The 27,636-nt window shown below is 36.9% G+C and overlaps 1 protein-coding gene across 1 annotated transcript in view; it reads right to left on the bottom strand.

Moving 5' to 3' along the window:
- Positions 1–2,345: 2,345 nt before the first annotated feature.
- LOC148822458 (von Willebrand factor D and EGF domain-containing protein) overlaps positions 2,346–27,636 on the bottom strand; it is a 74,497-nt gene continuing 49,206 nt past the window's right edge. The window contains exons 17-32 of the mRNA XM_088930005.1: positions 25,394–25,644; positions 23,779–23,998; positions 21,782–21,919; positions 18,848–19,009; positions 13,555–13,719; positions 10,392–11,339; positions 10,107–10,202; positions 9,359–9,454; positions 8,503–8,598; positions 8,199–8,294; positions 7,857–7,952; positions 5,941–6,036; positions 5,429–5,524; positions 5,179–5,274; positions 3,012–3,109; positions 2,346–2,570 (exon numbers count right to left, since the gene is read on the bottom strand). Of these exons, the coding sequence (XP_088786131.1) occupies positions 2,550–2,570; positions 3,012–3,109; positions 5,179–5,274; positions 5,429–5,524; positions 5,941–6,036; positions 7,857–7,952; positions 8,199–8,294; positions 8,503–8,598; positions 9,359–9,454; positions 10,107–10,202; positions 10,392–11,339; positions 13,555–13,719; positions 18,848–19,009; positions 21,782–21,919; positions 23,779–23,998; positions 25,394–25,644 (2,771 nt within the window). The 3' untranslated portion in view covers positions 2,346–2,549. The remainder of the gene's footprint in view (positions 2,571–3,011; positions 3,110–5,178; positions 5,275–5,428; positions 5,525–5,940; positions 6,037–7,856; positions 7,953–8,198; positions 8,295–8,502; positions 8,599–9,358; positions 9,455–10,106; positions 10,203–10,391; positions 11,340–13,554; positions 13,720–18,847; positions 19,010–21,781; positions 21,920–23,778; positions 23,999–25,393; positions 25,645–27,636) is intronic.

Raw genomic sequence — 27,636 nt, 5'->3', positions numbered from 1 at the left:
CAAAATGATCCTATGCAAACACAAAGGTATTAAGTCTGTAATAACCCAGTTGTCTTCATGAAGGAAGAAAAAAAGGTCTTTGTTTCAGAAAATACCAAGTTCACCATATCTAAGCTGTAAAAGATGATGGTAATGATATTTTTATATCCTCAACAGAATGTATGGAACTTTTAAAACAAAAAAAATAATCTTTTTTAATCCAAACAAATGCAATTTTCTTATCTTGACACACAGTTCATGGTAGACAATGTCAAAGAAAACCATTAAAAGAGAACAAGAATCACACAGGTCTCACCCTCCAAGAACTCTGCCCTCCCCCCACCTAAAAAATATCATACCTTAAAGCTTTTTATTATAATACCTCATAATACCTTAAAGGTTTTTATTGTCCTTTAAGCCTTTAAAGTTTAAGGGTTATACTAGAACTATGTGGAGTTCTTATCTAGTGACTCTTTTCACTTGGGCAGTGCAGCCTGTGGCCCTCTATTCCATTAGAGTATCATAGCATCTGCTTAAAGCATTAGGAATATGCAAGAGGGATACAGTATCTGCCTGTCTGCCCCAGGTCTTCTGTGCAAAGGAAGCAGCTCTGCAGGGAAACAGGTAGCAGGCTTTTGCTATGGTGCCAGTGGAATAACACTTTCCAATGCAATGGGATAATGTTTAGAAACAAACATTCTTTATTTGGAAAGAAAAAAAACGAAAAATCCTAAAATGCTCAAATGATACGCATATACATACAGTATATAAAATGATTATTATATACAAAATCACAGTCTGCAGTACAAAAGTATTGAACCATTGTATGACTATAATGTAAGTCAGAGTCCCATTTTGAAAACCAAACAGCAGAGAAATGTCAGCCTTAATTCTTAAGGCTGGATAGTACAGTGTGTCTACAGTACGTACAGAAAGCTAACGCATTGTTTTTTCCAATGCCATTAATATGAACAGCTGTGAGACTAATCCTTCTTTATTACATCAGAGGTGTTTTTGAAGTAAATCAGTAATGAATGTAAATTAAAAGTTAATTTTGTACCCTGTTTGTTTACATTAACACTTCAACTGGTGAATTACAGTATATTAAAGGGTTCTGCTTGGCTGATTTTACTAATCATATAAACTTATTAGGGTCTGGTGAACTGAGGCTCTAAACTCTAAACAAAGCACATCTGTGTACCTAGTTTCCAAAGAAACATCAAAACTAAATAGTTATTTGGCAACAAGACCATGATTGTTTTGAGATTTTGCTATTATGCAGCATGGAAACTTGATCACTGTTTTAAATGTGTCTTAAAGTTCTGTAAAAAATGTAATTTATAGGAAAAAAACTAGAGCTACAGCTGCTCTTTGGAATTGATTTCTGCAAGGATTGTAAAAAATTACCAATACAAAAAGAGCAATCTGGGTTTTGTAGTGAATGCAGCAAAGATTATCAGTCTGAGTTATAAAGAACTATTTACTTCTGTCAGGGTCAATTTTCAAACAATATACTACAAAATCATCCATTGGAATTAATCTTGGTATAAACTGGTATTTCCTTGAAAACTCCACAATGCTAAAAAATGTTTTTTCATGGTTGAAGTTATTGTTCTGGTCACCAAACTAAGCTTTAAACCATCACATCTGGGAAAAGGTTTAAAATGAATACACTTTTATTATTTTAAAGTTTAAGTTTAAATAAACAGAAAATTCTAAACTTATTTTTAGAATTGTGAACACCATGATTAATTTACATACTTAAATGTATTCTGGACTAGTGGGGAGTCCTCCCTGGTGTAATCTGCTATACACTTTAGAGTTAGCAACACAGGCAGTGACGTTTCTAATACTGTAATCAGAGCAGGTGAACAAAGAGTACAGTGCTTCAATTTGGAAAATACAGTACATGTGGAATCTTTACCTTAAAAGAGTCAAGAGTCTGTTGAGTAAACCATTGTTCCCATAGTACCTTTTCTACAAACACTTACGTCTATGTGGCTAAACATTTCCAGTCTCTCTCTTTGATATGTGAATGACTCATGTTTTACCACACTCATTACTGCAAGTGCCCAAAGGTGTTCTAGCAGAAGTGTTGAATGCGTTCTGAAATTCATCAGCAATTCAAGCCTCAGAAGAAATGGAAGAATCTTGTACAGCTTGGCACCAAAGGGCATGAAAAATGATCTGACTCTGCCATGTTTTAATAACACCAGCCCACTGATAATAAGGAGATTGTGTAACATGAACCACACAACTTAACAAAGATATAGTATGGACAATTGCACTTCTAGTGATATATATATACATATATATGTATAATTCTATACCCTTTATGTATAAAATATAATCATTTAAAATTATATTACAATACATGTCAAGTCCACATGACAAAGTCCATACATTATACAACTGCTCATAATAAAAATGTCCGAACTCTGCTGAATCCCTCACTGGAAACCACTGCTGCTCCTGTTGATTCTTTCCTTACAACATTGGCGAAAAGGCAGACGGCAGATGCTGTAGGGCTGGAAGCCAGTGTCTTCAGTGCACAGTTTACAGTCAGTGTATCAGCCTCTTCCTATTGGAAGCTGCAATGAAGGTGCAATTTTATCTCTTCATCACTGTAGCCAAGACTGAACACTGCAGCACCCAGTCAGTGAGCTCTACACTTCTTCCACAAAACAGGACCTGATGAATAACTGGCATTCTCTGTATTTAATAATTAATTATACAGTATATTTCATATAAAATGTATTTTAATTTTAGAATTAACATATACAGTAAATATAAGTCCTTTATAAGTTTTTATGTTGTCCTTGGCAATCATTTTTTTCCCCAGAATTATACAGTCACATTTTCACCATCCTGCTGAATACAGGCCACACCTTGTTCCTGCTTCCTGCTGTTCACAGAGACCCGACATGCTATTAGGCACTGTTGGGTGATCCCAGTATTCAAGCTGCTGTTCTGTACATGCAGCAGTATTAGAATTTCTTATTTAATCACATGGAGGTTTTTTGCTGACTTACCTTCCTGCCACAGGATGTCCCAGCATATCCTCTCCTGCAGGCACAGACATTGGGCCTGATGCAGCGGCTCCCATACAAGCACTTCTGCTCACAGACAGCTGTGCATGGAAAGCAAAAGCACGAACACGAAGACAAGACACATGGCTCATCACTGTGACAGAAACACATTACACATCTTACTGTTGCTCTAATTCCACTTCAGGAACAGGGGGATTTCGACAAGGCTTGGAGTAGTCTCTGTTGCACCGTATTTGTAGTGCTATGGCCACTACAGTTAAAATTATCATTGCTTTGGGAGCTCCTATTACAGTCATTTATGAAATGAATTTGGTAGTGTAGAATGCGTTATTTCAGTTAATGAAAAATGACTTTATTATACTCAGGGATTGAACTAAGGCTAGTCCTGTTTAAATGTTTTTTAGTTGTTTTTAATTATAATTTTATGAGGGCAAATAGTTTAGGATTTTCTGCTGCAAGCTTAACAGACTTAAAATAAATAACTGTAATAAGCAGCAACAAACCTTACAAAATAAGGTTTTGTTACAACAATTACAACAATTACAACAATTAATTTACAACCTTACAACAATTTCCAATTTGTTACAACCTTACAACAATTTCCCTCACGGGATCAATAAAGTATCTATCTAAAACATAAATCATTTTTATTGCCACTCCCAATTTTCAGTGAAGAACAGGAACTGTTTTTAAGTGAACAAAAATATTTGCATAGGAAACAGTGTTTTTTTTATCAGATTGTGATAAAATGTTATGTGATGATATTCAGTGATATTGACAAAAATCTCCAATCAGGCTTAAACAACTGGGGATCTTCACAAAATATCACTTGTTGCAGAATTGTCCTGGACAGGATATGTATTTGCATACAGTTTCTCAGTTCAACATTAGTTTCAGTTGCAGGCTGGACAGTAGTAGTCACAGACGTGATTATTTTTGCTGTCTTGTTGCTAAAGCAAGAGCATTCCAAATTGCTGGGTAGAGTTTTTTTAAGTTGAGACATCACTGGTGGTGATTGGTCATGTCATCATCAGGTAGCCTGTCTGTCCCCACTTATAACACATGACCTCCTGCTCGGGTTGAAGTCCAGATATACATGGGCACTTCATCACTGGAGATGCCAAAATTATTTATGATGTCCTGTTTCACAAACATGCCCATCTGAACTGTAAGTCTCCTATCTCCTCAGCACTCCTAAGAAACTGACTAAATGGGGTTAAAAGGTCCCCAAGTGATTTTCCATTCAAGGCAAGAGAAACATTATTATACTTTTTCTGAAGGCCTTATTCGAAGCATAATAATTACAGCCTTGCTGCTATACTACATTATTGTGGTTTTCAATTGTGGTGGAACAGAAACTATCGTGTTATGAATTGATGGTTCCTTAACATGATTTCTTAAATGGCATGTTTTCCAATTAATAAACTGAATCTACATTTTGCGTGGGTAATTCAAGGAATTTGTAACTTGTCATGCTTGAATGCTGTCCTTCATCACCAGTTTGCATTTGAAGATGTGTTGGTTACAGTACATACTGTACAATGTATCAACAGAAGAAATTAACTGGGTGATATGCTTATATAAATTCCATATTTGCCTTTGCAGTTTCTTTTTAGGACCGCATACTATACCCTCAGTATTAGTCAGAAGACCACACTGATGCAACATTGCTACACAAATATTCATTATGAATGAGAATAATTGCATATTGGATAACGTTATGGAATTAAAAGTTCACTGCAATAACTGGGTCAGGAAATCTAAAAACTGTAACAAATAATTCAGTTGTCAGCTTTAACAACCAGCTTATCAGCAGGTTACTACCTCCTATAAATGGACCAAGACGGCAGTGTTTGGAGCAACTTTAGCAATGAAATTTCAGATGCGGGCTGGGCATGAGCCACGTTTGCAAGGGCTTGAGGAAGCCCAGGACTGACCTAATCAGTCAGCTCTTTCATGCGAGTAGAAAACAAAAGGATGCAGTTTAGATGTTTAGAAAAACATGAGAGAAAGACTGCATTTTAAAGACTAAAAAGTGAGGCTGACACTGGCATCTTCTCTAGAGATATATACAGATTCAGTTTCTAGTTGTACAGGCCCGGCACACTTGTACTATGGAGTGCTGTATTTATGTTAAACAGAAACTTACGGATTTGGCACAACATTCCTTCCCATCCAGAGGTACAGTGGCAGGTATTTGGACCTATACATTCCCCTCCATTCAGACACCTTTGCAGACAGACGGCTACAAGATAAAAAAAAACTCAATAAGCCAGAAACTTTTATACTTAACCTGTAAATTTAAACATTCTCTTTTTCCTAAGTCTTGTGGCATTTATCCATGACATCCACCACGCTTACTGGCATCGGAGCCTGAAACATCTCGGGGCTCTACTTACGTTTATGGCATCGCTTTCCTTTCCAACCAGACGGACAATCACACACATCAGGACTGACACACCTTCCACTGTTCAGACACATCGGATCGCAAATGCCTAAGAAGCACAAGAACGAATCCAGATTCTGCTTCAAGTGGAAAACAGTGAATGAATGCAAATTCAATGGATTGGGCCACAGTGCACTGATATGGTTCAGTCACCTTTTACCATGCAATGTGTGATAAAACGTAATGGACAAGAATCCTACATAGTTGTTTATAAAAGTCTTTCCATTATAAGGCACTATATTCCCCTGATTAATACAAAATAAATGCTTTAATGTCTTAGCGACTATCTCAGAATATCTGTCAGCTGTTTTTCATATCCATATGGTGCATCTTAAATCACAATATGTTCCATAGTAGCAGCACAATGAAATATTGTATCTTCTGGGCATGCACAAATATTGGCTGACTTAAGTAAACATATGGGACATAATGGATGATAATGTGTAAATTTACAGCAGAACTTACTTTTCTCACAGCGGCTTCCTGTATATCCCTCGGGACAGGAGCACACATTATTCCTCATGCAGTGGCCACCATTTTTACATGGTGGACTACATACAGCTGGAAAACAGAAGCATATGCTTACAGGGAGCTCTACAGCTATAGACTGACATACTGTATGGTTATTGAACATTTTATCAAAGAGCAATAAGCTGAGAGGATGGTAGCAGTTTCTGGACATTACCTATCTAGTGTAAACTATCAGAGACCTTACGTTTGTAAAACTGAAAGAACGGAAAGGAAAAGATGTTTAGTTCTCTATTATTTTGCATGACAAATAATTTTGCAAGATCAAACATTTTAACTAAACTATGAATGACCACCTCTTTCACGAGTTGTTCTGTGACTTCAGAATCATTATGCTATCTCACATAAAAGGATTATTGCACCTATACACCATGCATGTTAAATTAACTTTAACTGGATGCCAGACCTTAAGCCAAATTGAGCTTTTAGAATTTCCACCCCACAATGTAGTTGGCACAGCTTTCACTGCTGACTGCTTCTTTCCCTCAACTTCATTCTCTTACCTTTGCAAAAGGCGTTCCCTCTTTTTTTCCTCTCTCAGTCTCCCCCTCTTTTTTAGCCCTCCTTCTGGTTCAGGCATTTGTTCTTTGCTCTTTAATCATTGTTCCTTGCTAGTATTGAAAACTCCATCCTGCTTAGTACATATCCTTTCAGATCTTTGCTCCTGCATGTTTCCCTCCCATTTATTCCATGTCTATTTTCCTTTTGAGTTTAAAAAGAGTCACAGAATGTCCATTTTCAAATGGTTCTCCCTTCATCCTTCTGTTAAAAAATCTCAGTCTACTTATTTACTTCCTTTCTTCACCAAAGCTCCAGAGAGAACAATTAATTGTCAGGCGTTTTATCTTTTTCACTAAACACTAATTCTTTGCAGTTTATCTTGTATATTACACAGAAACCACTTACAGACATTCATTCTGTTCATAATGACTTACTGACTCTCCGCCATCCTAATTCTCCTCGGATCTTCATCAGCTTTGACAATGATAACCACACCACAGTTCTCTGTTCTCTCTCTGAGCTTGTGAATTCTGGTACTATTTTTGCCTGATGCCCTTTCCGTCTCATTATCTTTTTGGTAAGACTCTTTTCTCACTTCACCTCGTTTACTTTATTATAGATGTTCAGCAAGGGTCAGTACTTGTAGTTCTCTTCTCTCTGAACCACCACCTAAATTCCCATCATGTATTTTCTTATGACATCTATACTGATGATACACAGATTTCCTCCTTTTCCTATAATACCTCTGATATTTTCTCACAAATATATAACTGCTTATCATCTATCTTGTCCTGTATACAGGTACATTATCTCAAACTGAGTAATCAAATAACTCTGCTCCCTTTCGTTCTATCCCTGTACTGATCTGTTTCCTTCCCATCATCTTCATTAACTCAGCTCAAAACCTTGGCCTTATCTTTGATCCTTCCCCATCCTACTCACTTTTTTAATCTTGCCTGTACATCTTTAAATTAATGCCCTTGCAAGTTCTTATATTATATAAGTTCTTATGAGTTATATCTCATATTATAGAATGTTACCTTATATTAGTTTTATTGTATTACAGTTGTCAGTTGTCTACTAGTAAGTAGACTTGGTTACAGTTGATTATACAATTGTGACACTTGTTGCATAAACTGTTATTATTTCATATAAGTCACCATGGATAAAGATGTCTGCTTAATTATTTAAAGGAACAAGTAAAGGTTTATTCCATGCTGAAAAGAAAAGAGATGCAGTGTTTCAGCTGTGGAGCCTTCTTCAGGTGTCAGGTGTCCTTTGCAGCCTATGTAAGCTGATGCTAAATTATTTAAATGCTGTCAATGATAAACAAAATCTGCATTTCCATTCACCATTCTGGCACTGTGATCCGTAAAATCCATGAGGACAGGAGCAGGTATTTGGGCGAATACAGGTGCCTCCATTTAGACAGACAGGACTACAGGTGGCTGCAGAAAACACATACAGCAGCAAAAAAATATGAATATGTCATCAGAAACAGACAAATGCTTTCTGACTTCAAAGAACAAGCAGACAAAAGCCATATTTCACCATCAAGCTGAGAAATACAGTGGTTCAAATTTTGAGGTTGCTTATATTCTTATTACTCTCCAGACAGTATTACACCTTTTTCACATGTGTGCATTCATACAGCACATTTTACTGTGTTTTAATTAATGACTGGGCGAAGTTACCTGTCTCGCAGGATGGACCACTCCAACCTGGCCTGCACTGGCACTCATCTGGTGAAACACACATGCCTCCATTCTGACAATGCCTGTTACACACCACTGACAGGGGAAAGGACACCCATTATAATCTATCTTTTATGAAACCAGATGAGCCCATTGAGAACCTACTCTCATAAAGGATAACGATCCAGTGCTGAGGCACAAAACACAAAAGCCATACAATGAAACACATACAGTGTTGTAGTATAAAAATTGTTAATTAACATTTTAGTTTACTCAGCTTTTAGAAAAAAACCCAGAAACATACTGGTTTCACATCTTGGACCAACGAATCCATATGGGCAGGAGCAGGTGTTCTGGGCCACACATGTGCCTCCGTGTTCACAGGGCAGACTGCACAGAGCTGAATAAAGGCCAGAAATGATCATTTCTGTTCCTATCACATGCATGATATGCAAATTCCTGATACATCACTGAAGTGCATTATTAATGTATTCCTTAAGTAGATTACAGTAAATAAGAATTGGTTGGTAAAGTTCATTATTATGTTAAAGGTCCTGTTGGGAAGTTCTTGAAAATTGAACAAAATTGTTCTGGTGTTTAGTATCTGTAACTGCTCTCATCCTGTTAATTTGGGTGAAGCACGACATGTCTTTTGACAGCTGTTTTCTGACACTGCTCAGCAAATACAATATTTGAAATAACCATAACATGTAGTGAACCACACTCATTGCAGGGCAATGCCTTTGACTGCTGTTCTGAATACAGACACTGAGACTCTACTCTAGATGGCACTACTATTTTATAAATGTTGAGAAAAACTCCCAGAGATATACTGTAGAATAATATGATGGGTCATCAAGTCACATGTTAGCTTTGCTTCAGTGATCTGTCATGTTATTTTCCACTCCTACACACCTGCTACAGAAACACATTCTTTCACTTTGGGGTCACTTTGTTGACAGCCCAGCTCACCTCAATATTATACTCCTTAAACTTTCAGGAAGTCTGTCTTTTACTGCTTTTTTCTAAACAGGTTATGGGTCTGTTCCTACACATGAAGGAGCAGACTTTGTTTTGTAAAACTAGAATGTCCTTGTTGAAGTCAGTTGTATTATAATACACTTATCCACAAGTGTTTGTACCAAGGAAAAGCAAATTACCAGCTTCACACATCTCTCCATGGTATCCTTTTGGACAGTCACAGACATCAGGTGCAATACACTTTCCACCATTTTTACAGTCTGGTCTGCAGGTTGCTGAAATTACACAAATAATTGGTAGACTGCAATCAGTTTGTCATGTATGCCAAGGGATAAAGACCCTGTGCGGAGTCAGAGAGAGAAAACTGAATTCCCAAGCGAACGTATTCCAAATCATGAGGCTAGAGTGAGGTCGGAGATCAGAAACAGTGGGTCAGAAATCCAGGTGGTCACAAGAACGAACGAGGAGTCGGAGCAAGTCTCTAACTGGACACGTAGCTCAGGCTGAGGAAACCTCAATAGTGAGCGAGGACAAGTTGCAGAGTGGAAGTTTAAATAGACAAGGGGAGTGAAGTTAATTAGTGAGTGATCGGGTGCTCATGGGAATGTAGAGGTGTCTGCATGCCTGCGTGCAGTTTGTGACACAGTTGTGGGAATTTGTTCCCGTTCTTTGTTAAATCAAGTAATACAGCACATGAAGACAGTTGAGTCCTGTAGATGTGAGTATCAATTACTTTAGTAGCTTGGTTACATGATGAGACAAGGAATATAATATAAAGGCATGGCATACTTAATATTTAAGTATTTGTCATAAACTCGCCCTGGCTGACAAAGCATTTGTTTTTATTGGCAATGGTTTGGCATCTGTTCATAAAGAACTAGCCTTCAATAACAATGCAAACCCTTTGATGTTACTGCAGACTCTTACCCAGATGACAGATGTGACCAGTGTACCCCGGCTTACAGCGGCATGTGTTCGGAGCAGCACACTCCATGTTCCTTCCGCAAGGGTGTCTACAAACAGCTAGTAGACACAAATGAGATATTTATTACTCAAAGCTACACCTATTTAAAAACAGGTTACTTGGCCCATTTACATTATAGAAAACTTCTGAGCGTCCATTTGAACCTAGTTACATTGAGGATAGCATTTGCAAACTTGCTTTTTGACAAAGACCATGAAAGTATTTGGTTCAAAAAACAAGTGTTGTACCTTTACACAGTCTTCCATCTCCAGTGTATCCATTAGGACATCGCCCGCACTTAAAGCCTCCATCTTGGGTGGGTTCACACTGGACTCCATTGAAGCATGGCATGTCAGCGCAGGTGAGCTTCTTTTCCACCAGGAAAAGGTGGTTGCTTATCTGAGAGGTGAGGTATGTGTGCAGAGGGGTCGCTACATTAAAGGAAGAGGTGTAAGGTCTTCTAGCTGTTGTGGTCTGGGTCTTAGGCACATGATGAACAGAGGTCTTGGATATCTGCTTTCCAAAGACACTATCATCTGCAAATTCTGTTTCTGACATGGCAGAGGATGAAGATGTAAGAGCAGCGGTCAGAGCAGATGACCATGGGAGGTCTGACTTTGTAGAGGACTGTGCTCTTGTTCTAGTTAATGACATTTCAGTGTATTTTCTTACAGTTGCTGAAGACCTGGTTCTGGCATGTTTAGCAGAATTCTGAGGCTTTGTTATCCTGACATCTCCGCTGTGCGCAGGTGCGTGTTCCTGCAAGGGCTGTATTGTAATACCGACAAATCTCCAGGAGGAATCATTGTGCTGTTGGCTTCTAGCTGTCACATGAAGATATTTTGTATCTTGAGAAGAACTGTTGCTTTTAGTGTTTGTCCTAAGGGTGGTGTTTGGAAAATGAGTGGGAGTTGGGAACTGGTCATAATAATGATGAGGTTTATCTGGAGAGTTCCTTTGTGTAACAAGTTGTTCTGGTAGAAAAATTGTCTCTTTATTCTCATTCTTATATCCAGGATCCTGAGCTTGGAGATATCTTGTTGTGGCATTATTTGTCATCATTTTAGGCCTGGAAAGTTTCTTTTCCACATTTCTTGAGGGTAAAACAGGTAAAAGAGGTTGAGAAACTTTATTTGTGATGTAGTTTATTCGAGAATTCTTTAGCTGTGTTAGTCTTGTGGCATGATGAGGAGGAACTGCAAGAAATGTATAAATTGGAGAATTAACTATAAATTTTACAGTGCAAAAACAAAAACAATTATGGTAAATTAATTCCCAAGAAAAGTTTTCACCATTTTTCAACATCACATAAAAAGGTCATTTATTAAATGGAGATATATTGATGCTAAACTAGTTATTTGCATTTGAATAGCATTGTAATCATAGAGTGTCAATGGGAGTTTTAGATTCCATTCTGAAGGAAATAAGGAGATTCTTGCATCACGTAAAAGCTTAGCAGAATGTTGCCCGTTGTCATTTCATAATCTGCTAAACATTTCTTTAGAGTTTTACTTCTAAAATTACTACTGCAGTTTTAACAATGGGAACAAAAAATCTGTAAGTCTGCTGAACAAAGACTGTTTAATCTTTGGAAATGCAGAGCTTTTTCTTAATCATGCACTCAAAGCAATTTGAGTGAAATTGCTTCAGTTCAGCATAGGCTGAGTAAACACATGGAAAAGCAATGGTTTTGAAAACAGATGCAAAGGCTATTCAATAGCTGTGATTTATTTGCCATCACTGATATAAGAAAGGGTGTCTAAACCGTAGAAAACAAACACATTCAACATAAGGAATAACAGCTTTGTAAATAAAAACAAATATGTCTTCTATAATCATGTTTTTTCACAATATAGGCATTAGAATTGTATAGAAATGGCTGAAAAAAAGAGCCACGCACTTTAGCATGATTATTTTGGGCATGTTCAAACTTTGAGAAAAACGAAGATGCTCTATTTCCCACATTACAATGCATTTACAGCATTAGAAAAAGTCACTTTTGAGAGTGTCACTGGTATTATACCAAGTACCATTCACACAGAAATGGACAGGGATCATTGCTGAAGAAATAAATAGGACATGGTTATGAAATTATATGTTTGAGAAATAGAACTTAGAATAGAATGATAACACATAGCAGCACAGCAAGCTATGCATGTCACAAACTATTTTATAATACAGGAAAACAGATAAAAGAATCACCAGCTTGTATTTTAACAATGAAATAAACACTACACAAAAGTAAACAGGCCCAAACACAATGTCTTTTAACTTAATGCATATTTAATCTCAAACTGCATGAGCATTTACTGTCCGGGACAGTCTTAACAGCTGTGTGACAGAAGGGAAATGGCCATCTCCACTAGGCTGGAATGATACGTTTGCTTTTTTCAGGTCACAAAAAAATAAACTAAACATATTTTTTACAGGACTAATTTATCATCTGGAACAGTATGTTACAGGACTAAAAATAGGCAATGTACATTCCAGGAAGGTTCTGACAATATAAGCCCACTGGTGATAATCCCACGTGAATATTTTACTGTACTTCTGATAAAATCCAGAATGTAAAGTGATAACGAGTTTTTCATCTTTCTTAAGATTTACGTTTCTGAGCGGTCCCAAAGAGCTTAAAGCACTTGGTATTCCCATTTATACTGTACAAGAGTACCGTATTTAGAGCTGCTATACTGTATTTGCATATCCATGATATGTGATTTCTAGGTAGAATCTGTGATAATGATAATGGTGTACATATTTGAGCAGATCTTATGGTACATATTTGAGCATCCAGGTGGATGCTGCACATTGGTGGTGGTGGAGGGCATCCCCATTACCTATAATGTGCTTTGAGTGTAGTGTCCAGAAAAGCGCTATATAAGTGTAAGCAATTATTTATTATTATTATTATTATTATTATTATTATTATTATTATATTTAATGTGTCTGCAAGTAATATTTTTTTCTATGTGGAACCTGAACCATAAAATAACTAGTTTTATATGCACTATTCAGTATAGCGTATTTAGGGTCAGGGACAAAAAATGTATGGGTGAATATGCATTACCAGGCTGTACTAGGCTGTCATAAGATCTGCTCAAGCCCTACTTTATGTATCATCCTCCTTATTTTTTCCTTATCTTTACTTAAGGTTTACAGCTGATTTTTGGTCACGATTCATCACTTATTTCCACTAAAAGTACCCTCTGCGTTATTTTTAACCCTTCAACAAAAAAAAAGGTTTACAAGAAAATGTAAACATAATACTCTAAATACTTTTGTGTCGATTCTTTTCAGTGCAAACAGGAAAGATGCCCATCAGGAGATGGAATCTGATTTTCCTTTTTGTAAGTGAACACTTCTCCACAATTCCCTGAAGAATCATAAAAAAAACAGTGAATACACTCTCACCTGCTCCACTGGGCTTCACACACGTGTGGCCATTACCAAAGAGCCCTGGAGGACAGCGGCCACAAACATAGCCACCGTATGGAGGCCTCCGGTCAATGCACTGCACACCTGGGAAACACGGCCTGCTCGCACACCTGGTCTTGCTGTCCACAGGGGGAGAGGGCCCTGGGAGAGCAAGGGTACTCATTAGGAGGAAAGGAACACAATATGCACAGTAGCACAAAACCTGCAGCCAACAACGCCACGTTGTGGTTCCAAAATGCAGAGTGGGCAGCAATTAAATCATGTGCACAGCTGCCACTGGAACTAGGAGATTACATTTTAACTTTACTGTTTGATTACAGCGTTTTCATTTCTGTAAATGAGGAGAATGTTATTGCTGCTATAAAACGTGGAGTTTCTGCACTCATCTCACACACGTAATTCACAAAGATTTCAAGGTCACCATTAGGTGGCGTAAAATAGTTTCTATATTCAAAGTTTGCGGAAGCAATATAAGATGTAGCCGGTGTTATCACAGTTCTTGACTTTTTATGTAAAAACAATTACATATACCTCCAGCACTAGCTTGCAGTCTACCTATGTCTATTTCTATGTCTAAAGAGATGAGCTAATCACATCCCTCTGAGGGTGCGACCAATGTTTTCAAAGTAACGCCTCCTGTTTTCATCTCTACAGTATCACTCTGACTTTGTCACAGGACACATTGAGGACAGATTGAGAATCAATACTACAGTGGCCCTTGAAGTCCAGCCCTCACCCAGCACTTTTGTCAGAAGAATGAATGGGGTTATTATTATGGATTTACATATTGTCAAAAACATGAATATCAACATAAAATGTTTAGATTACTTAATTATAATACTACATTACTGCACACACAGTAAACACAACATAAGGCCCTCAGAGGGATGTGATTGGCTCATCTCTTTAGATGCCAGGTAGGCAGCAAGCTAGTGCTGGAGGCTCACACCTGAAGAAGAAGAAACGTTGAGTTTTCCTATTACTTGTTCCTTTGCAGCTACCCACCTGAATAACTGTATTTATTCGCTTGAGAACTTTGTAAATTCCAAATTTTCTGTGCATTTTAAGGAAAACAACATTTTAGGCAATAGCAATTCAGGCATATAAAATAAACCACAATAATGGGAAGTGTTGCTGCTATTCTTCAACTACTGCTCTATTTACTGATTCCTATGCATTTTTAAAAATCACATTCTACAAGTTTGTAGCAGAGTGTCCGAAAAATCTTAACATCTGAATTATCTAAACATATGGATATCCATATTGCTTTGGGGGGTCTGATTTGAAAGTGCCATAATTGAGAAAATATATATGCAGAACAAGAGGAAGGGAAATGGCTGTTAGGTTAACAGAAGTGCAGTAACTTTTATCTCTTGCTCTCACTGATCTCGAATCTCAGAAAATACAATGTCAGACGTTTAGCAAAATTGCTATTATGACAAACATCATTAAAGAGTCAGATTAATCATTTTAAGCTACAATAAGCACATTAACAGTCCATTTGTGCGAGATTCTGATGCAAAGTACTGTAAGTGGAATTTATTAGCTATTCATGCCACTCACCCTTAGAAATTAGGAATCTATAAATATCAAGATACCATACACTTTGAATGACAGTCCTTTGAATGTCAAACCATTAAAAAACACTTCTGCTTTTTAATAAAATAAAATTATTTTACATTTTCAGAGGCAGCCCATTTTTTTAGATTATTCCTGTATAATTATTTTTTATGACAACATAATTTACATTCATTCAAACATAGTAGATCTGTGCATTTAAATCATACTCCCTATGACCTCAATGCTCCTGAAACTCTTCAGAAAATGCTGAATTAAAGGCATAGCTGCACATACTAATTATGAAGGAGCTTCAGATGACATACCGCATCTAGTAATAACTATCCTCTTGGTATTTTTTTAAATACCAAAAAAAAATTACAAAGTATACTTTTTGATATATTTTTGACTTTATTTTTTTGGAATGCTAATTATGCTACTGCAGGACTGAATTCCAGATACAATAATGGAGGGGCAATGAAGGTTAGCTCCTAAGAGGTATGGATGTGAAGAATTCCAACAGCTCTTCTGTATTTCACCTCTAGCTTAACCTCTGCTGAACAACCTGCTGTTTCAGCATCCCATCTCCTCTAAAAAATCCTCCTTTCCTTTTAGGAAAGACACAAGAGTGAAAAATTCAGACACAAGAGTGAAAAATTAGGTAAATTGCCTCATTACTCAAAAATCATGAAGTGTCCATTAGAGCCAACTGCCCTGATGGTTTTTTGATTTGGAGTGCTGTCAGAAAAACTGAGCTAAGACTTTTGTAACTCTGTTCACTTCCCCTTATCAATTCATGCTTTAATACCCATCAGATCTAAGATAACAGTCTTCATGTCCCTCCTACATTATAAAAGGCTCCACTTCAGCATCTGTTTTGGAGAATTAAAACTCACACTTCAGACACATATTTGCCTGCGTGTAGCTGAAACAAACAGATGTAAACACTGATGGGCTCGTACTCTCATAGCAGTCACTTCTATTGCAAAAGACAATTCATTTTGCTTTACGGCAAACGCAAAGGCTGCCTGTGGCAAGACAATTTCCAAACAGCTGTTTTTTTATTAAAAAGAGATTTATTGGGCTTATAATTACACATTTAAACCTGATTTTTGTGCCATTTCAACAAGGTCAGCACAAATACTCCAGAAAACCAGCAGATTTATGGAGTGGAGGAATGACATATTGTGTTATCTGCATTTACATTTCATCTAGACTTCTGAGTGTGATGACAGGCAATTTGCGGGGATGAGCGTCTATATTAATATTGCTACTGATATGAATAAAGAATTCAGTAAACTCTGACGGTCAGCATATAGGACATCTCATCACACACCCTTGAGCCCTCACTGTGTCTCTGGAAGCTGGCTGTTGGCACTTCTAATAGCTCTTGTGAAACATTGGAAAACACTACAATGTTGATAGGATGATATACTGTAGGGCAGGGGACCACCGCCAAGGATACAATGCTTAGTATATGGATTTATTATGGCACAAGTGTTTAAAAAAATCAACCATTCCTAATAATTTCCAAATTGTTTCTCAGTTAAAAATAAGTCTGTATTATTATTATTGTTGTTGTTGCTCATAGACAACATTTTGTACCACAGAAATCCTGTAATACCACTTAGAATCAGGTTTTCTAAAGATTGTGGCACTGTGGGTGTCACCATACATTCACATCTGAAAACAGATTCAACACTCGCGCTGCACAGGTAACACTGACCTTGAAGCATAATGTTAGCTTTAGAATGTATTTTTCTTGGGATGAACATTCCCTACTTTTAGTCCTGCATGGGACATCACTCTTTCATAGATGTACTGTACCAATCCAAACTTTTCTGAAATATCCCTGATCTAAAAGCACAAAAGGCAAGCTGTGAAACAGTGACTTTACAGCAATTCTAATTTAATTAAGCCCAGAGACCTGCCCCTGTTTGAAAGTCGTTTTCTGCTTTCACATTAATACTGTGCTTAGGAAAGCTGCTAGTGTTGTAAACCTTGGCTACAGACTGTATATTTATGTGATACAGCCTGTTTCGTTAAATGTGATGTGACCGTCTCTCGCCGGGCCTCAGTAACAGGGGACACAATTGTAGGAATACGAGTGGAAGCAAATCCCTCTCTTGGCTAGATGATACAACAGCCACGACAGAAGCAGCTGGCACATTCCATTGACTGCCCTTCATGACGGAATCTACTTTATAAAGTCAGTATTTCTTTACCTGGAACAGTACCTTGGGGAAAACACGCACTCATCCATTTAAGCTATCTGCTTCTGGACCTCCTTTAAGGGGAACTGCAGCACTATTTGCACATTACAGAGTTATAAAGAATTGCCGTTGATGAGTGCATTTGAAACCACAATGAAAGTAAAATGTACACAGTAATGTGTAAAACCTCCTATTTACATCACAAAATAGATTAAATTGGTACCAATTTGCTGTCATTGTCTGCAATTCAGAACAAGACAACAAAACTTCTGGTGACTTGAAAACGGCCCTATTACATTGTAAACAAGCAGGTTTGTGAATACATCTCTTTTAAGCCAATAGAAATACCGCTATTAGTTGTAAAACCATATTTAACACACATTTTAACTTAGGTCTTAAACATAATTATGACAGAAAGGACCACTTAAATTGTGAAGATTGATTTTTTTCTATTTTTTTATCAGCCACTGATATCACTCTCTCACTGCATTCTCTTTTCATCTGTTGCCTTTTTATGGGCAAAAATGGTAGGAATGGCACCTGGTTTTATCAAGTTTTGGTTCAATATCTGAAATAAAAAATATATTTCATATTACGAACTGTCAGATTTCATAATCATGTAATCTCCAAAGCAAAGAAATGTCAATACATATGTTCTTTCCTGAACTGACAATATTTGAAAACTATTCTATTTCTGTTGAAATAAAGTACATGCTTTAGACCAAGCTAGTTTTGCTACTGTATTAATTTAAATATTATGTTATTAAATTGGGACATGTTTTAGATACTTTAACTAGACTGCTGATTTGAATAAGTGCAATTGAATGAGAATTCAACACATTCATCGACTATGAGATGGTTTTCCAAACACATACGAGTATGCATTTTATTTTCTACACTAGGAAAGAACATACTGGAGAGGCTTGGAATGAATTTCCATATATTCTGTGCAAACTGAAACCTTATAATAGTGTAATAATATGGAACATATTTTTTATTTCCTGAGTAAGCTTGCAGTATTGTTATGGAGGACACTGATTAACTAGTCTGTGTATTTAATAGTGAACTGAGCTCACACAAAAAGGCAGAGATGTCAATGGCAAATTAGAAAGCCTTAATCATTTTCTAAAGAGCAAATTGTCCTTTACTTAACCTTATTATATTGAGGTCAGTTTTGGGAAGAGACTGCTCTGTCCAATTAACTAGTGCAATTTTAAAAATACAGCCAGTTTTAATCATTAAAGTTACTACATAAAATCAAACATGGCATGTGTATGTTGAAACTGTAGAGGAATATATCTGAAGGGCACCACAGGGAAAAATAAATAAGGAGCTGATTTTGAACAATGAGTTTAAGGAGTGTCATTGTCAAAGAAAAAGGGCAATTATGTTTTACTATTCTGTATCTCCAACTCTTTGTTTTTAGCTTACAGTAAGTATATTTGAAATCCCCCATAAACATTTGTTCAAAATAATGATAACACTTGGGATGTACTTGCCTGTACCACTATCGCTGAGTGCATTAACTACAAATGGACCTTTTTCAGCCTCTTTGGGGGTCTCTGGAGGCTGAAGCCTGACACTTTCCATCCTGGATAACTGATCTGGCACACTCTGAGTGTCAGGAGCAGCCGTGTCTATGACGTCCGCACGTCTCTGAGCTGAAATAAGGCAACAAAGACAGAAAAAGGTGCAGCAGCAACTCAATTATTCATCGAGCATGTGGCACTCCGGACTGCTGACAGAACTGAGCTTAGCTTAACTACCCAGTCAATTCAGAGAACGTGGAAGACGCAGCAGAAAGCTATGAACTGCCCAGGGTAACAGAGGAGAGAAAAAGAAGCAGAACTAGGATATTAGCTTTACAACTATTAATCTGAAATTGCACTTCAGATACATTTTATCTCTATACCTTCTACAATATATTGATCTATTTTAGCCCATTCACAAACATACTGTATGTGCAGCACTCTATAATATACTGTATAGTAAACAGCATGTACTGTATAAGAATGTATATTTTCAAAATTGTCTTGTTTTTCAATTACTAGACTGAAATATTAGCTGAACATAAATACAAAATAATTCTAAAGAAATATATATATACTGTAAAACCTCTCAAAAAAGTTATACAGTATATCCAAAGTGTGAATCAATTGGTAATAATAACTTCCTTGTCATCACTAGGCCTTTACCTGCAAGCAGCTCATTTTGATGATACAGTTAATAGATATGTTGTCCTGAACATTTTGTAATTTACAACACAGGTTAAACAAACACAGAAATATAGACAAGATTAAGTTAATTCCATACTGAAAATTAGAAAGAAAGACAAAACAGGATGCTTTTGAGCTGTCTTCTGAAAAGTCTGTTTCTTCATACTTTCTACTTCAAACTCAAATTAACTTCCACTTGTATCATTTGTATCCCAGAAATGACATAAGAACCCCATTTGAATTTCTGAAATACAGATATATTCATAACCACCTTTAAATATTCTTTGAAGATCTCAGAGGCATCAGCAAATTGGAAGTATATCTCACAGAGTGTGTAATAAAATGAAGGAAGTCTTCTGTTAGTGATGCTGTTTTGAAATGTAGGAATGTGGAAATGTGGTTTCCTTGGAGGTGTTATAGAAACCTTTTTCACCCCTGCAACTAAAAAATAATAGGAAACTACCCCTGCAGTACACAGGTGTGTTTCACAAAGACATGTCTTTCATTTCACTATTACAAATTACACCTCTTGGCCACCTGGTGGTGTTCATACCATTCTGTACCATATGCACAAGTTCTTTCCATACAGAGCTTTTATTTTAATACAAAACAAATCAGCCACTATGTCCATCATAATATCACTTTCCTGTTGCATTGTACACACAGGGCAAACGGATAGCTATTTTTCCAGTTTATTAAAAATGTAGTTGATCATTACAAATGTGTGACGTTACTGGACTGAAATGAAAGATCAGATGTTTGTTATGTTATACTGTACTTTAACTGGGAATTTGTTATACAGCTTAATAGAGAAAAAAATGCATAAGTGTAATTCCCTTGTGGCTTTTAGGAACCGAGAAAGCAGTTTCCAGGATAGAGGAATGTTTTGCACTCACAGCTCCACAATAGGGTTTTAGGAAGCGAAACTGAAAATGCAGGAATCCACAAAGATGGAGTGAAGCTGTGATTGATGACAGCAACCAGCAAAAATGGCAACTCAAATAAACCTGAAAGTGTATGTGTTGGAAACCAACCATGAAACTGAAATAAGCAAAGCACAAAATCAGTCAGCTGAAACTCATCAGAAACCACGGAGGTCTAAAATACAAAAAAAAACAGAAGCAAAGCTGCAGATAATATGAACATGCACCCCAGCTACTTGAAAATAAAGTAATGACAAAGCAAGTCTTGCACAAATCAATCAGAGTAGCATTGCTCTGGAGCTCCAATCATTTAATTGAGCATGGTTTCATATTATAGCCTGCTTTCTGTTTCATCAACAAACAAGTGACCGCTGTGTACACCGTGAAGCATGTATCATTTTAGAGTCTGAATCTAGAGTTCTCTGTCAAATGGCAACAGGATTGCAATCTTGATAGAAAAAAACTCACAACATCAGTTTACATTTTCGTGTATTAAAAATTGTGAGCAAGAGATAATTCTGTGTTATTCAAGGAAGCCTCCAACACAGCAAAAACAAAATGTTCTGTTGTATGTCAATCAAAGTCTTTAAATTATTGATCTCCTACAGAGAGTCATTATTTAATCTTTTCAGCATTTTGGGTGCTTTAATCAGAGGAATAGCATGACCTGTGAAATGAAATGTGGACATTTAGTGAATAAACAGTTGGAACACAACAAAAACCGAGCATCATTGTGTAACTAACTCATGAATGTCCACCTCCCAGGTCCCATTCTGAAGCAGGCTTACTTTAGCAACTGCACCACGTCTCTTTACTTTTGCTGAAACTCAAGCCACAGAATCTCCAGTTCTCTGTGCCAGTCTGCTGTAATCTGAAACTACTCAGCTCATCTACTTTCACTTAAACCAACTAGCTTCTCACAGGTGTTGAAACTAAATTATAGGGATTAAAGAGATCATGAGAATGATGTATTTTAACATTCAGATAAACATACAGGGGTAAATATTCATCCTGCCAAGAGAAGTGCATAGGACATTTCTTCAAACTAATTCAAATTACATTAGGCTGACAAATTTGCATCTTTTGTAAACTATTGAAAGTGGAGTTGAACAAAAATAAACTAACAAAGTAGCACATGAAAACAATCAGGTGAACTGAGACATAGTGTACTTAAGAATATTCGTTTATTTTGTGTGGGCGTGTCTGGTGCAGGGGAGGTTTAGCTGGAAGAGCTCTAGGTATTCTAGGTACCCCAGCTGGGTGCCCATAAAAAACTTCTGTATATAACACTGACATTCACATGACCTCCCATCTCCCAGCATTCCTGGTGGACAGCTTCCACATCTGAAGGAGCCAAAGCTGTTGATGCAGGGAGCTCCTGGAAAGCATGGTGTCTTCTCACACTCATTCAAATCCTCGTGGCATGTGGTACCTGTAGGAAGAGGTAGCCAGCTGGATCCCCATTTTGCTTCCAACACACTTTCTTCAAAACAGTGGTCAGCCTCAGTGAAGCACACCATCTTTACTGTGTGATTACTTTGCAAAACATAAATCCATTTCAAGCAAACAAACAACTGATCACTTTATTATGGTTTCTAGACATTTTCTTAGCTCCTCCTTACTGTAACATAGTGATACAGTAAGCCAGCCTTTTCATTTTAAAAATGCAAAACAGAGTCAAAGGGCAGGCTGTCTCTGGAGATGGAAATTACTTTGCTGGTTATTCAAAATCTCACACCAATAAATGAGGTCCTTTGCATGCTGCAGAAAACCTTTTACAAAGGAAATAAACAATATAATTTTTGTTTACAATTAAAAAAAAACATTCCTATATTTCTAATTATTAAGAAATCCAAACATGCCCACATTTTGATAAGTGGTCATCCATGGATTGCACGTACAGAATATTAAATCACAATCAAAAGACACACCATATTTACAATATAAGTGTTCTTCCTTTAATATGGCCGCTGCAAGCCTGCTCTCAAATGGTATGAACGTCTTCCCTACACTTGAACAAAAATCAGGCCGTTTATATTCAATAAAAACCACCTACCCATTTATAGGCACTTTGTATATCACTGTGTAGAGTTAAACCAGGCTATGGATGTATGCAACCTCTGGCAGTTTTAAAGGACAAGTGACAGCTCTCTGAAACCAGGAGCCAGATAACTAGAAGAATCCTCCCTTGTAGGGATTTATGATGCAGATTAATAACTGAGTTTCTGCTTTGGGCTGTATTGTATGTCTAGTTCCCTTCATGCGAAAAATCAGAATGCTGCTTGAATTTCAAGTGCTGAAGGAGTCTAACACAGGTAAGTACCATCAGAAAGAAATATTGCTCTGAGCAGAAGAATCTTTTTCTTTCCATGTAACAATGAAAAAATGAGAGTTAATGCCTTAAATGATCAAATAATAAATGAGACTGAACTGAAATATTATCTAGGCTGGGGGCAATTTCTCTGCATGGTGATGAACTTGCCCATGAGGGACAACACATGTATTTTTATTTTCTCAATATTTAACCAGCTGTGCTCTCTAGTGTATATACAGTACAGTACTACAGTATAAATACCACCTATTCTGGAAATCTAAGAAATAGATTTTACATTTGCTTAACATAAAACTGATACTTTTACTAAAAAGCCTTCTTTTTAAAAATTGTTTATTTTCTGAACTAACTGGCACTGAAATCCTGACAACAATATCAAAAAGACTTTCCATGTCTTTTTGATTTTCTGAAAACCATTACAGTTTACCTTACATCATAAAATTTAAAATCAACGAAGGAATTCACTTCAGCTTAATGGTACTTATTAACTGAGCTGTAGCAGTGGTGTTGAGAGATTTGAATGAGATTTGAAAGCAGTTTTCTTAAACTCCTGCTACAGTATATGCCTCTTATCTTGGAGAAAGATACAGGCGTGAGCACCACAAAATACAAAAATCATTGAAGTTCATATACTTTTGCAATACTGAAGATATGTCTTTTAAACCAGTGATTCAGGAGTGACCATGATAATACTGTAAAAAATCCTATTTTACAGTAACAGAATAAAGTTAACAGAAAGTGACTGTTTACCCAGACATGTTAGATTTACACATGACTGTCAATTCTAGAAACATAATAAAAAAGGTTATGCAATTTGGAATGATTAGTAAATGAGTAAAACCTAGGCCTGGTTCACATACTGTATGAAATGCCTTTGGAAAGTAAAGTACAGCTCACCCTCTACCCAGCTGACCCTTTATGATTAATAACATCGTGGTATGGAGGAAAGGGTGCAGTACCTCTGAGACCAACTGGGCACTGACACGAGAAGCCGTTGACTCCATCAACACAAGTGCCTGCACCGCAAGGGTTTGATTGACACTCATCGACGTTTTCTTGGCAAAGATCTCCCTTGAAGCCAGGGGTACACACACACAGATATCTGCCACTTCCCGGGGGAAAGTTGATGTTTGTAACACAAGTCCCTCCATTGTGACAACTACAAGGCTTCACTGAAACCTGCAATACAGAATGAAACAACAAATACCATTGAGCTGCCAGTCCAACATCCTATAGTTCTACATTGAGTCCACCTGAATGATCTGCCACAACAGGCTTAATCCCTCTGTGTCTCAGCATCCCTGTCATAGAATTCTATTGTTAATCTCAGGGTGCTTTCTTAAGGTAATTAATTCCCTGTGGCAAGAAAACAGCAGGTTTCATGTAAGATTTAAAAGTGGTGGTTGTTAATTCGTATAATGTTTAGGTCATTAAAACAGAAGCCAGGCAATAAAACCCAAAAACTCATCTCATTAACCCTGGACTCACTTGACTGTAAAAAAAATGAACTGATCTAATGTTGATAATTACTCTTTCCCGACATGTTCACCTCCCAACATCACTGGGAATATTATAACTGAATCCCATCTAATAATTGTTAGTAGGCTTAAAGCAGCGGCTTGCCTCCCATCTGGAGGCTAAAGTGAGAGTAAATGCAAGCATCCATCTTTGTATTAACAGTGACTCTTGTCTATGATAAAATAAATCTTGCAGCATAGTGACTTTTACAATGTGTGATGTGAAATTGTATTGTGAATTTTTATTCCTTAAACACTGTAAGATTAACACCTTCATATATTCGCATGGATGCATAAGGACATCCTTACAAATTTAAATAGTATATGATTTTTTAAATAAATATAATGCACTTCATTTTGAATATATGATTAGATGGGCACTAATTTACAGTTGTTCTGACAATATTTTAAGAGGTGTCTTTTCTCTACCCACTTCAATATACCTTGGTACTAAAGCACTCAGAGATACACAGGACAGGTACAAAAACATGCAACAAAACACATTGTGTTCTTAAGGAGGATGTATACTTGTGCAAATGATCAAAGATACAGTATGGTGTACCTGGAGGTAAACTATACAATGTATACAATTAAAAAAATCAGTTACAAAATATGTGTATTTATTCCAATTAAGGGTGAAAGCCACCTATTCTTCCTATTCCAGAGGCATAAAACACAAGTAATGCGTTCAGCACGGACACGATGCCAGCCCATCGCAGGGCAAATATACAGACACACAGATTACTTAAAGACACCAGTTAGCCTAAGCAGCATGTTTTTGGAAAGTGTATAGAAACTCCTGCAGTTTTCCAATTTTCATTTCTTAAATTGATATATAAAGAATATCTGAATAATTAAAAATAAAATTAAAGACCATTTAAAATTAGTTTTAAAGAGAAAAATAGAGAAAAGTTTTTTGTTTTTCAGTTCAGTACTATGATGTCCTAATGATTAACGTAACAAAGCAACTATTTTTCAGTGTGGGGCGCAAAACCAGGCTGCCAGCCATACAGAAAGTTTTCCATAAGGAGATATATAAAACACACTCTGCTTTTACCTCCACTGTATATCTGTTTTGTGCGTTACACTCATCTGATACTGTAAATTCAAAGGTTTGGGCTTCTTCTGAATGGACTTTCCAGATGAGAAGACCTGCTGGAGAGAGAGACGCATCCTGTGGGCCTGACTCCAGCAGGAACAGCATGGCAGAGCCCTCAGGGTCCACCGCCGAGAACTGGTAGATGAAATTCTCGCCAGAGAATGTCTGCAGTTTGCTAGTTAGTTCCTGCAGCACAGGGGGCTGATTGTCTAAGAAGAAGAAAGAGACGAAACATTGTAGACCAGCCTCAAGAAAAAAACAACTTTCATCTTCATATTACCAAAGTATATCTGATTGCCTAAATGGGAAAGTTCAGTCTCACAGCTCAGACTATATGCTGCTCCTATAGATGCCCAAGTGCAATGCAATGAGTGTAAAAAGAACACAGGCAGATCTGGAATAAATATTCACATTAGGAAACTACTGTTGGAGAACACACATCACACAAAGAAATAATTAAAAATGATAAACTACAGATTGCAGAAGCTACAATGCCAAGAACATACAGTACTAGAAATTTCATAGTTTCACCACAATAGCCTTCTTGCATCAAAACTACTCTTTATTATGTAAATACACAATAGGGTTTATAGTAACCAAGTGTTTTAAAACAAAATTATGTTTGAATTAAACAAACAATGAGTAATTTAGGTACAGGGGATGTGAAAAAGTAAGTTTCATTAGTTTGATTAAGGGGATAACTAGAATCAGGTGTTTAAAAAAACAGATAGATCTTGGGGACTGAGGTTGGAAGGACACACACAGTATAAAGATCATAAACATTGTTAGTTTGGTCTTCACGATACAAGTGTGTGGAAACAAGTTATGCCACAATCAAAGGACATCTTCGAGGACATCTGAAAAAGAGATATTGATGCTCATCAGCATGAAACGGGTTACAAAACCATTTCAGAGGGGTGGTAGTCCAACCAAAGTCTCTCCAAAAACAAACCAGAAAGTCATCAAGGAAGTTACAAAAACACTGAAAGTAACATCCAAGGAACTGCAGGCCACTCTTGCCTATGTTAATGTGACTGTCAACTATTACAAACTGATTAAACCAGAAAGCTGTTAACTAAAGGATAACATGGAGAAAACCACTGCTCTCATAAAAGAATGTTACTGTCTGTCTAATATTTGCCAAAAAGCACAAACATAATCCACAGAGCATTTGAAATAATATCCTCTTAACAGATGAGTCAAAGGTAGAACTCTTTGGCATTAATGAAAAACATCATCTTTGGCGCAAATCAAATATAGTTTCTGAACTGAAGAACTTCCATCGCTGTAGAGGTAGTGTGAAGGTTTGGAGCTGCTTTGCAGCCTCAGGACCTGGAAGGCATGTCTTGATTGACACAACCATGGGTTCTATATTGTAGCAGAAGATTCTAGAGGAGAATGTCAGGCCATCCATGGGGGACCTGAATCTGGACTCAAAATGGGTTTAATAGCAGGACAATGACACAAGCCGGCATACCACAGAATACCAAAGGAATGCCATGTTTTACCAACCTAAATCCCATCGAAATATCGTAACAGGCATGCATGTACGGCAGCCCTCAAATGTCACAGAGGAGTTCTGCAAGCAGGAATGGGCCAAAGGTCCTCGAAACTGAACTAATCCATGTTACAGGAAACATGTAGTTGCAGTCATTGCTGTTCCCCATGTACTGAATCTAAAGGTTTACATACTGTACCTTGTCATTCATGGATGTTGAATGTTAGATCATGTGAGGATAAATAAATATTGCACTGTATATATATTATTTGAAATATTGTACTGAGTAAAATATTTTTGAAGTATATTGAAACTCAAGCCAAAATATAAAGCTATCAGAGAAACTGACTATGTAGTACTAGTGACCTGGCTCTATTATCCAACCAACACACATGTCTGTACATATAAACCAATTCAGAACTGAAGCACAATACAGGAAACATGGTCACACTGTGGTTAAGAGCTCAAAATAATAGCAAGATTTTTAATGATGTTACAAACAGTTAGAAAAAAATGAAAACACACACAGTACAACCCTAACAATTATATGTTACAGAATGTGTGTTCAAACAATACACCATACCGATATTAATCTACAGGGATTTGGGGTTATTATCATATTTATGAGGCACTATTAATACATGATACATAAGTTACTGTAAACACTTTTGCCATAATGGTGTCAGGTCCTACAGGACTCATA

This window comes from Atractosteus spatula, chromosome 13 (assembly GCF_055471065.1).
Source record: "Atractosteus spatula isolate fAtrSpa1 chromosome 13, fAtrSpa1.hap1, whole genome shotgun sequence".
In the NCBI taxonomy this organism is placed as follows: Eukaryota; Metazoa; Chordata; class Actinopteri; order Semionotiformes; family Lepisosteidae; genus Atractosteus; species Atractosteus spatula.
This window is presented reverse-complemented; position numbering and strand designations above follow the sequence as displayed.